General features: G+C 37.8%; 1 protein-coding gene across 2 annotated transcripts in view; it reads left to right on the top strand.

Annotated features, from left to right (window-relative positions):
• The window catches only part of snx29 (sorting nexin 29), a 124,834-nt gene that overhangs the window by 87,539 nt on the left and 17,719 nt on the right, over positions 1–19,576 (top strand). For both annotated transcript variants that reach the window (XM_042735346.1, XM_042735347.1), the window contains one exon: positions 9,929–10,069. In XM_042735346.1, the coding sequence (XP_042591280.1) occupies positions 9,929–10,069 (141 nt within the window). The remainder of the gene's footprint in view (positions 1–9,928; positions 10,070–19,576) is intronic.

Raw genomic sequence — 19,576 nt, 5'->3', positions numbered from 1 at the left:
GCATTTAGCTTTGGTTTTTGTTTCCAATCTGAAACAAAACCTTTCACTGTCCAATCGGAACAGACCTGTGACCCACCACTTGTGAACCCCACTGCCTTATTTCCACAGTTCCCCATCTGTTATTTTTCCTGTTGAATCATTTTACTTCTCCCGGTAAATCCAGCTGCGATCAGCAGCAATCACACCTTTAATAAAGTTCTTAGTGGAGCTCAAGCACTAATTCTGCCCCTCACATGCTGCCACGTGATAGCGCTAACCCAGACTAACAGTATTTATGGGCCCATCTGCTGATGTCTCCTCAGTCCTGCCTGCATCGCTCCCTCACGCCTACACTGGCTCTCGGCATTGTTTGACTCGACCCACGGTGGCCAGAATTTTAGAGGTCATCATGCCTCAGATCTTGCACAAAATGAGATCGATGTATGTTGGACGGAAAGGTCAGGCTGGGGATGGCACACCAGCTCCATGCCTAGATTATTTTTGCCTTCTGACTCTTATTTTATTGTTATTTCAGCAGCATTTGGTTTGGTTATTTTTCAAGGTGACAAAGGTCAGATCATTCATGGTATTAGATTTATTACAATAATACAATTTTATATATACAATACAATACAATATATATAATTTTTTTTCTCAGTTATTTTATGTAAGCTCTTCACTTCTAGTTAGTTACACTGCCATTCAAAAGTTTGCAATTTGTAATATTAGTTTTCTGTTTTATCGAGTCTGTTCATCAAGACTGTATGTATTTGATCAAAAATACAGAAAAATTCATCAGCTATTTGCAATTTGTAATATTAGTTTTCTGTTTTAATATACTTTAAAATATAATTTATTTCTGTGATGAAGTGCTGAATTTTCATCAGCTATTACCCCAGTCTTCAGTGTCACATGATCCTTCAGAAATTATTATAATACGCTGATTTATTATCAGTGTTGAAACTGCTGTGCTGCTTAATCAACCTTCTGCGGACACCTTGGCAATTGAATCGCCATTGGCTAGTAAATATTTTAGTTTACTCGCCAGACTGGGAGATTTAGTGACGCCCATGTGTGTGGTCTTTCGAATTAGGAATAGCGAACATGCATTATAAATTTATTTCAAATTAGAATCTGTTGGGAAGATAAAATGTGTAAGATAACGTTCATGTACTAATAAAAACATCTAAGAATGTATCTTTTATTCTCCAGTACTAAAAGCAGAACTGAAAAGGGAGCTTTTATGCGTTGTGGCACAGCTTTTGCAAATTTCCTTTTTTGTTTGGTGTCTGTCATTTCGAAGCCAAAGTGATCTCATATTAGATAAGTCTCTCTTTAGCATTAATTTGCCTGACTGTTGATCTGACCCTGTAGACGTCATAATCCCACTCGCTCTCTCTTGCGAGTGCGCTTTCTATTTTTTATTTTTTTAATGGTGGGCGTTTACACATTTGGCCAGAGCAGTGCTGATTGGGGAGAATGGAGGTGCGCTCACTCAATTGATTAGTAAGGCTGCCACTCAAGGCTGGCAGTCATGCATTTGCGTTTGTTCTGGAACAGTGTCAAATCGCATCCACATCGCAGGCTTTGTGATTAGTAATCGCCATGTCTCAAATCACGATTACAGATCAAATTCGATTAATCGCACAGGCCTACTCAACCGGGGCTGTATTTATTTAATCAAAAATAACAGTAAGAACAGTAATATTATGAAATATGAATACAATTTAAAGTAACTATTTTCTATTCGAATTCATTTTAAAGTGTAATTAATTCCTGTGATGATAAAGCTGAATTTTAAACATAAAAAAACATTCATTATTATTAAATACTGTCCCCAAACTTTTTACTCTAATTCTATTATTATTAGATATAATATGATATTCATACTGATTCAATGCTGTCTGTCTTTTAGCTGCTCTAATTTTACTTTGTTTCTTTAGGACTGTTTTCCTGTTCGATTGCAGAGAGCAGCATATTAAAGCTAAGCGAATTTGACCGTTCATGCATGTAACTATGCTTTACCAAGAGTGCTTGCTGGGTTTTACTCATATTTTGAGGTTCTTGAATGTCATCTGGAAGGATAATGGTTACGCTTTGAAGATGACATGCGCACACACACCTGCTTGCACTTTGCACACAGGTGACAGATGTTGTGGCTGAATGTTCCTAATGAAAAACTCTTCCCATTCCTTCGTATAGCTCCCTCTCCTCCTTTCCTTCCTCTCTTAATTTCTCTCTCTGGCTCTGTCATTCCTTTTATACCATGACTCTGGCACAGCAATCTTCCAAATGGATTCTATTTTCTGCCTAATTTGGCAAATGTTTTGTCTCGGTAGAACTGGAGTGTAGAGTGAACTTGGGGGTGGGTGTCAAATTTTAGGACCATGATGAGTGTGCTTTCCAGAATCACTTAAAACTGTATAATTAGATTTGACTTGTGAATGGAGTTATTTAAGATGCACTAGGTAGTGTAAAACCTGGTTTTGGACAGACCATCGAAATTCTGTTCAGTATAATACAGCAATTGGTTCCGGTCCTCTAATTTGGTCCCTGCTGGACTTTTAGTAACTCTCTTAAAATGCACTTTTCACACTCTCACCATTTTATTTAATTTGTCCATTAACTGCGTCTAAAAGTAGATGGAGACACAGCTGTCATTTACATTATTTTATTTTATTAACGGTGGTGGAAATTACATTAAAACCTTATTATTAAAATGCATAAAATGTGGAAATTACATTTATACTTTTTTTTTAAATTGCATTTCATGTACCCTAAATAAAATTAAAAAAAAAAATCTTATTAGTAGAATGTCTAAAGTGGACTATTAAAATAAGGTGTTACTTAATTTTTTTTTCTGTTCATAGTTTAAAATGGAAGGGTATCTTGGCATATCTTTGTGACAGTTGATCCTGTTTTGACTTCTTTTGGAATGATTTTAATGGGAGAAGTAAAAATTACCTAAATAACTTGATGTATTTCATCTAAAATATATGATATTAAAAGATATGAAAATTAAGTCATCATTTACTCACCCTTGTGTTGTTCTAATGCTCTATGCACTTCTTTCTTTTTCAGACCACAAAAGGAGATTTTTTTTAATGTTTTTTAAATACGGTAGGCATCACAGAGTGCGAGGTCTGATAGGGTTTGGTATACGGCGATCAGCATGAAGCTTTTTAAAAAGACGCAGAGGCATCACAGAGTGCGAGGTCTGATAGGGTTTGGTGTAAAACAAACCAAAATTTAACATATTATTTAAAAAATATCCTGATTTTTGTGCACTACTGCACGTTCATAAGACTCTATTAGGCAGCGGTTCATTCCGATTCGGCTGTGAGAAATCAAGATGGCTAAAACCATGTCAAGAAACAATGCCTTGAAATTCGTCCCAAAAAATCTGTGTATGTTCTTCACTGAGTTGAATGTCTCCATATCGGAACTCTGGTTGTCATGACAGTCAAAATGACAGTTGACAGATGAATGCAATAACTCGTTGCGAACAGTTATATTTATCTCAGAGAAGAAAGTAGATGGATTTTATCTTGTGTCATGTTTTTTATTAATCTGGGCATGTGTTGCATGGAACAAACAGAGACCACCAGCCAAAGTCAATATATTTGTTAAATAATGTCACATTTCTGTTTGTTTTTCCACCAAACCCTATTGAATACCCCCCGAACACTTGGAATATGGGCATGTGTTGCATGGAACCACTTTGATATTTTTGCACCTTTTTTATTTTTTTTTGCTGATATAATGCCATTATATGGACAAGTATGCTAAACATAAAAAAAAAAAAATCTATTTGGAGTCTGAATAAGAAAGAAGGTCATAGGGCAAATTTTTATTTTTGGGTGAACTATCCCATTTTGGGGCAGTAATTATGTATAATGTACTGCTATTTCTATAGTAAATACATATAAAGTGCTGTATAATGGACGCATTAAAGTGCTACCACTTTTTTTTTTACTGAACTGTTGTGTAAGTGCTAGATCACACTCACAGTTTTGCAGTTGTACTGAATATCTGTTGCTGTTGTCGAAAACCTTAGTGAGCCTCCCAACATTCCTTGTTGTCCCACCCTGAAGATGACCCTGCCTGTGGGCGATTCACAGCCGCTCTAATATTAAATACAGCAGCACATTTGCTCCTATGATGCTGCATTGCTATCAGTTAGATGTGGGTAGAGGCCAGTTAGAGGATTATCGTAAATGGCAAGTTTGAAGCTTGTTGATGGAAAATTGGTGAAATGAATCCTGCGGGTGGTTTGTGCATTTTCATTTTTGCTCAAAATATCCCTTTGTGGGCAAATTAGAATAATGCACATAATTCTAGGATCGACTAAAAAACAAATCTCTCCGGGGAGCCCTCAGCAGGAAGAGACCTCAGCACTCCGGCAGCCAGTGATTTGTGCACTGACAGCTGTAGTTAAGCTGAATGGCTCAGTAGAGAGGATGTGTGGAGTCTCTGTAGGTAGAAAGATCACCGGCCAGAAACAGAGTACAATGCAAGAGCTGTTTTTACACTTCATGGAAAAAAAGGCGATTGCAGTATATTCAGACCAAACTCATCCACTTCATTCCTGCTTTGAGGCCCTTCCTTCAGGGCGAAGGCTGCATATACTGCTGGCTAAAAAGAACCTATATAAAAGACCATTTGTACCATTGGCGGTGACTGTTTTAAATCAAATTCTCAATTGAGGTATTATCATTAGGTATCTTTCTGGGTAGGTATGTGTACACGTGAATGCATATGTGTGTGCATGCAAATGTATTAATTTTTTTTAGTGTATTTTATTATGTGATATGTTAATGTATAGTATTATCTGTTAGGATGTATTTTTTATGCCAGTGTCAAAGATAAATTTCTGTTCAGGAAATCTGTAAAGACAATAAAGTTAAACTAAAACTAAACTAAAGAGGGAGCGTGAGATGAAGAGGAGGTCTCCTTATATGATTCCACCTGAAATAGAAGGGGTCAAACCACAGCTTTTACCACAGCTGGGCACCTCCAATTAGACATGCTGCCAAACCGACATTAATTTCCTGCATTTCATCTTCAGACAAGATTGCACGCTTGCCCGACGAATATGGTGTGAGGTATCTGAGCTGGAACTAAGACGAGTGTTTGTGTGTGAGTGGTAAATTGCCACAAAATGCTTTTTCTCAGCATCTTGTCATCTCTCCATACGGAACACATCTTATCTCAATATGGATATAATGAGATATTGTAAATGCTTTTATAGCTGGGCTAAATATTAGCATCCTCCCCCAGGCTGACATTTGCTTTTAGTATGAATCATACACTGGCTGCTCTTTTCTTTCATTGTTTGTCAAAAAAGATAAATTACTTTTTCATTATACTGTCTGTAGTGGAAGTAATAGACATCTGCAAAGGTACAGAAGTCTAATATACTGTACATTACAGTAATGCCCAAATAAGTTGACCGGTGACTTAGTGCGTCCCACTGACACTCGCAAATTGTTATGAATTATTCTCAGTGCTATTATAGTACTAGATTAATTAGAGCAGATTCATGTATTTGTTTTTAATTTCCCTATACTTCCTGTTTACTTGATATTACAAAAACTTGTAAATGTATAGCAATGCGCAAACACCAATCAGAACACTTTAGCTGTGTGCTAAAACCACACTGCATAGAAGCCGCTCCGATCACCCGAGTAATCGCATAACAATGTGCTACAACCACTCAGAACATCTTAGCAACTGTCTAGAAATGCCCTGCGGAACACTTGAGCATCATGATGGAGTTTCTTAAAACACATTCAAATCTAGGTTGTGATGTTTAATGGTTAATAACTAGTGAACTGAATGTGAAATTTGATTAAAACATTTTCAACACTTGTTCCTTTTTTTGAGAATGTTGTTTTGTTTGATTGGGCTAATTCCAGAATTTCTTGGCATGTTGCCATAAGCTTTCATTTTAATTTAGGTTGGTTTTATTTTTGTCAAGAAAGAGTTTTAAGTGAGAGCTGGATTTCCTCAAACACTTTTTCATGGTATTAATTTGCGATTATTGAGGGGGAAGTGATGGCTCTTTAGAGGATGATTTGTTACCATAAATATGTATGCTAATGAGACCGCCTCTATGGGATTATGATACACCGTCAGTTTGTCATTTTGATTTCCTTTAGTTAAGGCCATAAAATCTCTCTTGTGTGTGTGTGTTTGTGTGTTATGTTCATCATTCTGTGTGTCTTAATATGATTGTGGCGGTTTCTTTGAAATATCTCTCTGATTAATATGTTTAGAGAATTTCAAGGTTTAATCATGAATAAGATTTGCATAAAGCAGTTGCTATCGAGCTAATTTGTAAAGAGAATTAAATTAAACTTTATAAAGCATCAACATCCTATATTTATGAACGCACCAAACTAGACTGAACTCAAACGGAGCGCAGGCTATTAAATATAATGGCTATGAGTGAAATTGTAATGGCCTGCTGCTTGTGACTAAGCCTTATTTGTTATTCTGCTCACTCTCATCTTCACCACCCAAGTCCTTCTAATGTGATTTTTACCGTCATTTCACTTTTTACATGTTTGTTCTCCCAGTGGGAAAGTGTGGATACCCTTTTGTTATTGTTCTGGATCATGGATCACAAGAGATGTTTGGTTATGTGTGGTCTTGTCATGACCCAAATGCAAACAATTCAAAATTCATAACGCGTGACAAATGAAATCTCATTTGTAGTTCATATGAAAAGGTTTATTAATTAACATCATGGCATGCAAAGACCCGCCCCCTTCATTACTGTTCGTAATGAGTGTTTGTAACACTCTCTTGTTCTTGCTCAGTGAAAAATACAATGCGGAGCAAAGAGAAAACTGACAACATGCCGACAGACAAGACAGAGCAGGATACTTTTGGTGTGAAACAATGTCTTAGCTTTTAAATTTGGTCATTTTTTATGAAATTAAAACAACAAACACTGAACCAATCAACTTCTCATATTTACTTAAAACATGAAATAAACATGAATGATAACCAATCAGCTTCTCATATTTACTTAAAACATGAAATAAACATGAATGATCATCAGAAAAGATCTTGTTTTTTAACCGCAGAAAGAGGTTAATGCACACCATTTTTCAATTTCAAGTCCACCTGACGTTAATCTACTCTCTTGCAAAAATTGTATTACATACAAAAATATCAGTCACATCACCATTAAATCAAACACCCCCTGAAAATCAAACTCCCAGAAGAAAATTCAATTTTTAAAAAACAAACTTTCTTTTAAGAAGTCACTTTCTTTGATATATATATTAGGAATGTCAGTTTAAATAATTAAGTAATTAGTTAGGAAAAAACAACACGATTAAAATATTTTAACGCACTGGCCCCGCCCCCAGATCTGTACATCATTTTGCATTTCATACAGTTGACTGTTGACAAATATGATCCAGGGCAGCAACTCCATAAATGCAGCTATGCCCTAAAATTCAAGATATTGGAGCAAAAAAATGTCCCTGTATGAATTCTTGTCTCATATTTATATCACATGATAAGCGATATCACACAAGTTTTTGTGAAATTTTAAACACAATATTTTCTGTTTTTTGCTCAATTTTGCCAACGAAAATATTTTCTAAAAAGACACAACAAGTAAATAAGAATATTCAGTAAATAAGAAGTTTTTTGCTCAATTTTGCCAACAAAAATATTATCTAAAAGGACACAACAGAACTGTTGTGCGTCTCTGAGCAACAGCGGTGTTTAGTTTCTGAATGAATCTGCATTTTGAAAGAATCGGGTGAATCAGTGATTCAAAGGCCAATGAATCTGCCGTTTGAACCAATCGAATAAATAAAAGACGCCACCTGCTGACTGTTTTAGTTTCTTATTTAGAGTATTATTTCATTAATAATAATGATAATAATAAACCATTAAAGGGATAGTTCACCCAAAAATGTAAATTCTGTCATCATTAATTCACCCTCATGTCATTTTAAACCTGTATGATTTTCTTTCTTTTGCACAACATAAAAGATATTTTAATACATATAAGATAAGATATTTTGAAGACTGTTGGTAAAAAAGCTGTTTTGGTTACCAGTGACTTTCATTGTATGAACAAAAAATTCTGAGATGTTTCTCACTTTCTCTTTTCTTTGATGTTAGGCTGTTGTAGCCTTAATGTTTACGTGTAATACATTTTAACATGAAAATAGTTTTAAATTATCTTTTGTGGGTAATTTTACAGCCAAATTTAATTTGCGATTTATTGTCATATGTAATTAATTCATTTAAAAAATTTAATTGACTGGCAGCCCTAATATATACACTACCATTTAAAAGATTCTTTTTAAAACAAATTCATAGTTTTATTCAGCAAGGACATATTAAATTGATTAAAAGTAACAGTGAAGGTGAACATTTATAATGTTAAAATGATTTCAAATAAATGTTGTTCTTTTGAACTTTGAGAAAAGAAATGTTTCTTGAGTATCAAATTAGCATATTAGAATAAGTACTGAATGATCATGTGACATGGAAGACTGTAGTAATGGATGCTGAAATATGAGCTTTGATATCACAGGAATAAATGACAATAAATTTCAATAGAAAATAGTTAATTTAAATTGCAGTTATATTTCATGATATTACTGGTTTTTTTTCACTATATTTTTGATCAAATAAATGCAGCCTCGATGAGTGTAAGAGACTTGACAATATTAAAAACTAGTGCTGTCAAGTGATTAATCGCACCCAAAATAAAAATGTTTGTTTACATAATATGTGTATACTGTGTATATTTATTTTGTATACATAAATACAAACACATGCATGTATATATTTAAGAAAAATATTATGTTTATATATTGAATGTATTTATATATAATATAAAATAAAAGTATATAAATGTATATATTTTCAGAATATATACTGTATGTGTGTGTATTTATATATACATAATAAATATACACAGTACATGCATATATTATGTAAACAAAAACTTTTATTTTGGATTTGATTAATCGTTTGACAGCACTAATATAAATACACACTCATGTATATATTTCAGAAAAATGTTACGTTTATATATTCAATAAATTTATTTATAATATAAATTATAAATATTAATATAGATGTAAAAAACATGCAAATATTTTCAAAATATATACTGTATGTGTGTGTATTTATATATACATAGTTAATATACACAGAACACACACCTATATTATTATACTTTTATTTTTTATGTGATTAATCGCAATTAATCATTTGACAGCACTATTAAAAACAAAAAAAATACCATCCCCAATGAGAGTATATGTCACTGTTATTATGATTACTGTCTGCAAGCTGTTGCATGAACAAGACAATTTTGTGGAAATTTGCAATGGGAATGCAGAACTTTTTTTTAAGGCCATTTGAGTTATTTTGGTGTCTGGTTTGCATGCGTGATTTTTTTCTGGTAGTGATTGCACTGACGCTGTGACACCAGTAGTCTGTGAAAAGCCCGAGTTTGGCACTGTCAGCTTGGCCTCGCAGGTGCAAACGTGCTGTCAGAGTCTAACCTCCCATGGGTTCCTGTTACTAAAGCCAGACGAACACACTCTCTGCTCTACATCCCCAGCGGACTCGCTGCTGTCTGTTCAAGAGACTTAAGCATGCCACTTTGCTGTGATCAGAGGTCTTGCTTGGGTAATTCGAGCCAGGCTCCTCTGTCCTGCTCTGAAGGAGAAAGTGAGCCGTGAAAATAGCATCCCTTTCCTCCTAGCTCCCTCCTCTTCCTTGTGTTGTTGTCCCTGCTATGCACTTCTAGATCCAGTCCTTTGTGTCTGTCTGGCTATGGCACCACGGGAGACCTGGTTTATAACAGATGCAAATAATAATGAGACTAACAAGAGCCAAATGACACATCAGATACTCATCACCATAACCCGTGACATTTTATGCATTTAATTTTTTTCAGGTGTATATTAGAATCCTGGACAATGAGTGGAATGTGTATCGGCGCTATGCTGAGTTCAGGGTGCTGCACAATTACCTGCGGCCACAATTCCCACAAGTCAACACGTTCAATTTCCCACCTAAAAAAGCCATCGGCAACAAGGTATGTACTGCAGATTTTCTCTATAATGGCAGGTTCTCTTTTTTCCTTGTCCTTGAATTGCTCACTCACCTGAAAATACAGGATTAGTAGCCAGATTTGTAGATTAACTATTTAACTAAGCGAAGTGAATCCATTTCTTAAATGTACTGCAAAGAACACTGCATCCAAAGCAACATGGTAAGGTGCATCTACAAACTTTTAATCTGACATGAATGTATTTTCAAAGGATCACAGTTGTGGGAAACAATATATCACACACTTGAAAGTAGATTGTTGATTCTGTGCACAGCCGGCAGAAAATATTGGCAATGGCAAAGTTTTAGACTGTAACGTTTAAACTTTTTAAATGGCAGTAATCCAAAAATATGAGAAAGAAAACATGTCAGCAGAGCACAAAAAGACAAAATAAAGAGATTGCTACTGAAAAGAGAGCCAGAGCCCTCCCAAAAAACGCTTTCCATCAGAGCCACCATCACCACCTGCTACTAACCAGCATGCATGACATCACAATTTTTGTGGAGTATTTCACAGAGGTAGTTTTGCAACAAAAAGAGTGCAAAGTGATGTTTTGAAACTTGCAGAAGATTTTTTGAAGTTGCAATGCTGCAATGCTATTTTCAATACTTTTTCAGCACTCCCAGGACAGAGCGTTCTCTGTTGTCTTACTGACTGATCTGACTGAACCCACACAACAAGATCACTCTTTACCAGGGTTAGAAATCAACTTTTTCATTAAGGGCCAATATTTTCCCCCTGGAATTGATTTCCAGGGTTTTTTTTATTATTTCAATCAATCAGAAATACTACAAAATACAGAACAATAAAATTTTATCAGCATCAACAGAAAGCCATCTTTACACTGCAAAGGGGGAAGAGAAGCTGCATCTGACATGACATTTATGATTAATGCTGCTCAGAGATGGCATACATGTATTTACACAACAGTTGCATGATGTAAATAGCCTACATAAAGTATATTAATAAAAAAGAGTAACTCATTACAAGGTAGGGCTGCAACAAATATTATTGCTGATATTTCTTTTGATATTGTAATATTTATTAGTAATGTTGATTAATAGTAGACATAAAACATGGAGTGGCACATCACATTCTTGCTACGCAAACACAACAACCTAAGAGGCATTTCATGAAATAGTTTATTTCTTTTTACACATCGGTTCACATTGGTTATTGTTTAAAACAGAATGGTTATTCAAACTTGGATTATATTAAAAAGAACATTACCCATTACTAAAACAGTCCATGACTTTATTCTAGTGTGAATTTCAAAAAATGCCATCATAAACACTGAAGCTGTCTATCCTGCAAAAGAAGTGGTTATAATACTCAATACAATTCCAAAAAACATGTAAAAAGAAATCTGATGCAGCATGAGCAGATCTAAATGTAATGTAAATGCAATTGACACTTGTCACCTTTCCCTTTAACCACTTTAATTGTTCTGGGGCATTTTTTGCCCTCTTTTCTTGAATCTGGGGAGCAGTTTAGTTTTAGTGGCATTTTTTTTTGCCCAAAGCACCTGTTTTTGACCCTGTGCTGAACTGATATATAGAGTTTTGCCAGCCAGCTTCAATTCTGTCACCATTGATTTTGCCACTTTGAAGGTGTGGACACTTTTCCTAGCTTTTACAAGGCTGCTGTGCAGTGAGTATAAGGGCAAGATTGCTATGTCATGTGGTCCTGCCCTCTGCCCCAGTGTCCATCAGCATCATCAGCGGGGCAGCACTGTATGCGCTAATGAGGATAGTCCACTCTGACAGCACTCTGATTCCCCACCTGTCTTTTCATTTTCCCCCTTTTTCCCCCCTCTGTTCGCCCAGGGGCAGGTAATTGGCTTATGGCAGCGCTTCCTCCCGCTGCCTGTGATTTTTTGAGAGCGTGCCAGGCAGAGCCACTGGCCCCTGCGTGGCCCTTCAAAGTAGACTTTTTAGAGCGTGAAAGACAGACCTGATTTACCGGGACCCAGACAGGCACTGCCCGCCTGCGTCCCACCTCAAGGACGGCCAATCAAAAGAGTCAATCAACCCCAGGGCTGGCGTGAGGACAGCACGCTTTGTACCTGAGCACATTAGTTTTGCACTCCCAGCAGTCGGTTGTTGGTCTGGACTTCAAAAATGAGTTGTTTTAACCCCGCGACACGTTTTGCCATCTTGCTCTTAATGTAACACCAAGGAGTGGAAAATAGCTGAACAATTGTCAATTAGGAGATGTGTCTGCATCTGTCCTCGAGTATCTCGTTCTGCTTAGTGATAAGTTCCCAACCTCTCAGGCAAGTGGGTTTTGTTTATGTGCTGTGTAGAAGCTGTGCACATACACGTGGCAGAAGGAGCCTCTCTGTTCTCTTTTTTCAGAGCCGAGAGCTACTAACTGCCTTCCGTTGAAGTTTTAGCTAAAACTTTGACATGCAAATGCAACTGGAGTGTGGAAATCCTCAGGGGTCAGTTAGAACAAGAAAGCAGGGAGAAAATGGTGCATGGAGCAGGCTTTTAAAGTTGAAAATGGCTGCAAGTGTGGAGGGTTTTGATGGCGACAGGGCTTTTGTTGGAAATCATTGACCCGTTGAGATTAGCTGTCATGTTATTGTTAATTCTGTTATTGTTTTGCTGGAGCTCGGTGGCGGTTGGTTAAAAAGGGGCTCCGTTCTTTTTTCTTGCGATATGCGCCATTGCACACGTATGCACGTATGATATCTGATCTTCTGCAGTCCTGAGCTTTAAGCCGAATCTTTGAGGTACTCTAAAAGGGCCCGTAGAATGATTCTTTTTGGATCCAGTTGTGTGGATAAATCAAAGGTTAATAGGTACTTCAGATTTATTGAGTGGCTCCTTCTTAAAAATACAAAGCCTGCACATGAAATATATATTCGTTCCCACGAATTAGGAATTTAGTCTCTTGTTTTAGTTTAATAGAAATTTGTTCCCACTGCTCATGAATTTCTTCACTTATTTTAGCAAATCATGGCCATGTTGTACTAATTAATTTCCTCAATTTAGTAAATTGTGATCATACTAATTTGTTGCCTTGTTTAGATTTAGTTAGAATGATGGAATTAATGAGTACAACAAGGCCATGATTTGCAAAATGAGGGAATGAATAATTAATTTGTGGCTACAATAAATATATGTTTGTCCGCATGTCACATGTGGGTCTATGCACATATATGATGAAATAGGTGGATGGATGTTCAGACAATTTCATCGTAGGCATATTTTGTAATCTTATTTTTATTCTAAATCTTTTTTGTGTGATTGTGGTAAGTAAAATGTTTAATTTTATATAATTAAACTAAAATATTCACAAACATTATCAATAATGGTTTCAAATAAGCTAACTTGAACACTGATTTTCACACACACACACACACACACACACACACACACACACACACACACACACACAAAACTTTTCCACGAGATGCTGAACTATACACGAACCACACACACACACACACACACACACACACACACAAACAAACGCGGGTACCTGTACTTTTTTGAGTATTTTTTAAAGCTGTACTTTTAATTGTACTTAGGTACAAATAAAGCAAAATAATCTACTTTGTTACTTTTAAATCATAGTTCGTTACTGAGTATGCCCACAATTTGAATTGATATTCAAACCTTTGACGGCCAATAAAGATATCCGATCGTAAAGGGACCAATATATAAAATCTGTTTATCATATAAAGTGAATGTGTCTTTTGTCTTTGAAATTTTATTTCAAAGCTTGAAATAATGAGTGCCTTGAAAAAATTTTATTTAAAAAAACTTAAATATTAAAATATCTATATGGCAGTACACAGTATGAATGGTCGTCATGAAATCAAAAATGACCCTACTTACTTTTTTAGTGCACATTACTAGCTCCGGAGGAGTGGGCACTTGAGGGCGCTCTGGGGCTGGAGCCGACACTGGAGCGAGCTCTGGGGCTGGAGCCGACACTGTGGATGTACTCACACCAGGCTTTTTGAACTGCGCCCGAGCATATTTGACCCCCAAAGCGTGGTTCGTTTGACTAGTGTGGGCGCTCCGTTCTGCGATTGGGTTTGTTTAGTGGTTCGTTTAGCTGGCCCTGGCCCACTTGGAAGAGGTGGCCAGGGCACGGTTTCGGTTTGGCTTGGGCACGGTACGCATGCACGGAACAGATAGTATTTTGTGTGCACTACTGTCATCATTACGACCGCAAACATATTATATTACTACTACTAGCCTACACTTTTCAGTAAATTGAATTCAGTCAAGTATATTTAGGTTTACAATGGCTCTGGTTCTTACCTTATTGTTGAACAGGAAATGTGGTTTGCGAGTAAAGTTGCCAATTATTTCATTAACCTCAGCTGTCACCGTAATAAAAATAATATAATAATCGTGCTTGGCTCGGTTTAAGGCAACCGTGCCTGGTGTGAGTACGCCCTGGGTTAAACTCGGGGACAGGAGCCCTTCCTGGGTGGAACTGGGGATCAGGAGCCCTCCCTGGGCTAAACAGGGAAACAGGAGCCCTCCCTGGGCTTAACGGGGAATCAGGAGCCCTCCCTGGGCTTAACGGGGAATCAGGAGCCCTCCCTGGGCTTAACGGGGAATCAGGAACCCCCCTGGGCTAAACGGGGAATCAGGAGCCCTCGCTGGGCTAAACGGGGAATCAGGAGCCCTCTGTGGGCTATACTCTGGAACAGGAGCCCTTCCTGGGCTGAACTGGAGATCAGGAGCCCTTCCTGGGCTTAACTCAAGATCAGGAGCCCTCCGTGGGCTTAACTCCGGAACAGGAGCCCATCCTGGGCTCAACTCGGGAACAGGAGCCCTTCCTGGGCTTGACTGCAAACCAACACCCTGCTCCTCACCACTATCTTTCTCTGGGCCGACACTGGAGCGAACTCTGGTGCCTGGGCCGACACTCTTCTCCTCACCCCTAGTTTCCTCTTCCAGGTCAGGGGGAAACGGCGTGGTCTGGGCCAACACTGGAGCAAACTCTGGGGCCTGGGCCGACACTGGAGCGAACTCTGGAAAGCGCTTATGAAGAGTGGGCAGGTGGAGGGCGCTCTGGAAGGCGTTTTCAAGGAGTGTTGAGGAAGTTGAGGAAGTAAAGAAATTTCTTAAACCTCGTCATCCAACTCCTGCTACAACACGCTGCATCTCCCCAGCTCACCCTATGCTGAGAGCAGCAGCTCACTCCAGCGCCGAAGACAAGCCCACCAGCCACTCCAAACCCTAGCCCGCCACCGTTCACGGTCTCCTGATCCCCAGTTCAGCCCACGGAGGACTCCTGATCCCGAGTTCAGCCCAGGGTGGGCTCCTGTTCCCGACTAAACAGGTACCGCTCTGGAGGTCCACTGTCCTCCAAGGCGGGGGTTGGGGCCACAGCCTTGGAGGCTGCTCCATCATGGCCTCCTGAACTACCTGCTCTGCCATGGCCTACCTGGTCCCCAGATCTGCCAAACAGGTACCGCTCTGGAGGTCCACTTCCGTGCCCTGAACAGGTACCGCTCTGGAGGTCCACTGTCCTGTGTCTGTCCTGAGGGACCTCCAGAGAGCCCAGCCCCCCTCCCTGTTGGATGTTGTGTGGAGGGAAGAGTTTTGTCAGACTCTGTTCCATGTTTTGTGTGTCCCTGCTCCCTGATTGTGTTAACTTATCCCAGGTGTTTCCAATGTGTTTCCATTAGTCCCAGGTGTTCCTCGTCCTCCCCTTATCTTGTCATGTTTAAATAGTGTTCCTTGTTTTCAGTTTGGCGTCCGGTATTGTTTATGTCTACATGTTCTTTGTGAGTTTTTCTTGTTATCATTAAACTTCTCTGGATTGATTTTCTCCTCGTCTCCCTCCGTTCCTTGCTCCACGCTCCACTCAATAGTGCACCCGTGACAACATCAAAGGCAGTACGGGCATCACATTTACATTCATGAACTTACAGGTTATACAGTTTTCTTATACAGATCCTTAGCAGTTTTATTTCTGATTTGAGCTTGAGCTTCAGAAAGTTTGGATAATGCAGCTTTTGTTGATGCTACTGCGCTACTTGATCAAAAAATGAGCTTCACTACTGAAAAGCTATTTGATTAAGAAAACTACCACTCACTACTGAGAAATGTAGTTAAATGAGTAGCGTCACTACTTGTAGCGACGCTAATGGCCATCACTGTATATAAATATATACACTGTATATAAATGTAAATCTCAACTTAAACATTAAAGTAATCAAATTAAATATAAAACCAAAGCTATTTGTCACTGCCAGGGCATTGACATTTTTAAGGAAAATATTTTATAGTTTGTTATAGAAAAACAAGTTATGATCATAACATTATAACAGGCACTTTCCGAGTAGAGACCTGCACTATCATGGGAGTGCAGCGCGGGCAACACTTGATGGGCAAGTATGGGTGGGTAGAGACTCGTGTGTGCGGGATGCGGGAAAATAAGTGTATACTCACACTAGGCAAACTTAACCGTGCCCGAGCGCATTTGACCCCTTAGCCCAGTTCGTTTGACTAGTGTGATGGCTCCGTGCCTAGCTGGCCCTGGCTCATTTGGAAGAGGTGGGCCAGAGCGCAGTTCAGTTGGGCTCAGGCGTGGTACACATGTAGTGTGAGCACTAATGCGGAACTTCAGATACGGGCAGCATGATTGCGTGTAATGTTACATTTCTTAGCAGGCAAAAGTGATAGATCTGTAAGGCAATATATTGTGAGAGGGCCGTGTGTTACCACGTCCCGTACCACATTCTTTTCTGTTAAAAATAACAGTGAACAGTGGTTTGTTAATGTTGATGCTTAGCCTAAATAATTATATCGGCAGCTTTGCCAACACACGACTGAATTACACTTAAAAATATAATTTAATTTGTAATAATATTTCACAGTATTACTGTTTTTGCTGTATTTGAAATTGAATATATTTTGAATGGTAGTATATATACTTTAATATTAAGAGTACTATATTCTGTGTACAATATATAAAAACCTTCTCTCTTTCATTAAACCATGTTGCTTGATGTCTCTTGATCAAGAGTTGTCAGAGTCCATCCTGTAATCATGCTTGAACTGAAAGCTAACTATGAAAAATGCAAATAATGCCTTGGTTGAGGAAACCATTACCCTTTTGAAAGTGTGTGCTCCTGATCATCTGCACTTGCTGTTTGAAATCAAGGACTGGCCTTGTCTAATATGCATCTTTGAGTCTCTTATTGCTAGTCTCATCATTTATCTTGAGACAGCAGCTTGTGTAGGTACCCATTCAGACCTTTCATGAGCCTTGCTCAAACCATTGCAACACTAGGCCTGCTCTTGCGTCTCCTCTGACAAGATCTTGAATTTTCTTTCAACTGTCGCTTTGTTTTCCACCTTTGAGTGAATCAAATAGATTTGATACTTTGGTGATTTCACAAAAATTCCAACCATGCAATGTTAAAGAATCTAAATTATTGCACTTTTTTGGCCCTTTTCATCATCCACCAGGCATAAAAGTCTGACACTTTAGAAAAAGTAATAGCACAAAAATATAAATGTATAAGTTTCCTTGTAGCTTCCATACACTTCCATACAGTGTGTGTAATATCCTTCTATCTCTAAGACTGCAACTTTTCCTCTGTGATTGTCGTGAAGCTCTCTGTGTTTTGGAATGGAATATGAATTTGGTGTCTTGTTGTGTCCATGACTCCATCTGCTTGGGCCATGTCAGGACCCTTGCTGCTCAACCATACTGACAGCTCCTAAACAACTGATTTGTCAGAGGCTTGCGGGGCAAACACGCTAAACGCTCCCCAGCCTATCCGTCAAATGTGCCCTGAATACCAAGCAGAGCCACACTGAACCCAGCCAACCACAGGAAGAATAATGACATCAAAGAGAGGCGACTGTCAGCACTCCAGTCAAGCTGTCACCTCATAATCTCCTCAGCTCAGCTCTGTTTTAAATTGTATTTATTTATTTTTTTATGACTGAGGTTTTTTTATTTTTAATTTTTTTTATCAGTATCACATTTACAGGCTCAATTTAGCATTTTTTTTCTTGTTCACGCTTCAGAACTTTAAAGGGGAGTAAATCTTAGGGGGGCTGTCTTAGACAGTAATTGAGAGATCATATAAAATAGCCAGTGTTATCCTGTTGAATGAAGAAACTCAACATTTCTTTGCAATCTGCAACGATACATTAAATCCGGCAAAGTGGTTTAATAACAGATGTTTTGATCTTAAGAATATTTTTACATGTACTGTACACATATATAAATTAGTTCTGTCAAACGATTAATCGCGATTAATCGCATCCAAAAAAGTATTTGTTTGCATAATATATGTGTGTTAGGGTTGGGCGATGTCTACAAAATTGACATCGACATTGTCTACAGTGAACCATCGTGATGGATGATGATATCATGGGGAGGGGGAGTTACGGGGTTCGCCCGAAGCGTGAATCCGTATTCAGAAAGACACGGAAAACACATAACGATTGCTAACGGTTGCCTGTTATATTACAGTACATAACATTTCACTTACCACATAAACAGAGTATGGAGAGATGACTGAGGATGATGATGAATGGTTTGCAGATTCTCAGCACCACTGACAAACATCTAATCTTGTAAAATGTGTGGTACAGTAAGTACTGCCTCTCCATAGTATAAGCAAAGTATGTGTGATCGCGAATCTCTTAAGTGAAAGTGAAACTAAAAAGTTATTGTGCATTCAAAATCAGTTTCAGTGCCAGGCATAATAGCCTCTCCCTGATGCCCGCAATTATATACAGTATAATTACTCAATGATATAACTACAAGGCAAAAGAATTTAAATATGTATTTTCCTCCCATCTCGTATTTATTCCCTAGTACTCGTCATTTTCTTTCTGAAGAGGGTATTGGGATGCGGGGTGGGGGTGGTGTGGGTGGGTGATTGGGAATTCACGATGTCGGCTCAACATTGTATTGTCTATCAGCCATCGCCGATGGATGATGATATCGTCTATCAGCCCAACCCTAACATCTGTGTTCAGTGTATATTTATTATGTATATATAAATACACACACATGCATGTATATATTTTGAAAATATTTACATGTATTTACATGTCTATATTTATATTCATATAATTTATATTATAAATAAATATATTTAATATATAAACAACAAATATTTTTCTGAAATATATACATGCATGTGTATTTATATATTCAAGATTTTATTCGTCACATACATGATTACATAAAGAATAACCAGCAGTGAAATGTGAGTCAAATGCGCTTCATGGACAGTGCAATTATTAAAGAATTACTACACACAGGAAAATATACATAAATATAGGTATGAAAAAATGAAATAAAATTAAACAATAAAAATATAAGAATAAAATACAATAAAAAATATACTGTAGAATTAAATATAGAATAGAAAATAAAATGTGCATGAAAGTATACTGAAGTCTTAAATATTAAGATACACAGGAATGTACAAGAGGCGAATGTGCAAACAGGTTGTGACACTGTCAATATGTTGATATGCATAAT

Source organism: Cyprinus carpio, chromosome B12, assembly GCF_018340385.1.
Source record: "Cyprinus carpio isolate SPL01 chromosome B12, ASM1834038v1, whole genome shotgun sequence".
NCBI lineage: Eukaryota > Metazoa > Chordata > Actinopteri > Cypriniformes > Cyprinidae > Cyprinus > Cyprinus carpio.
This window is presented reverse-complemented; position numbering and strand designations above follow the sequence as displayed.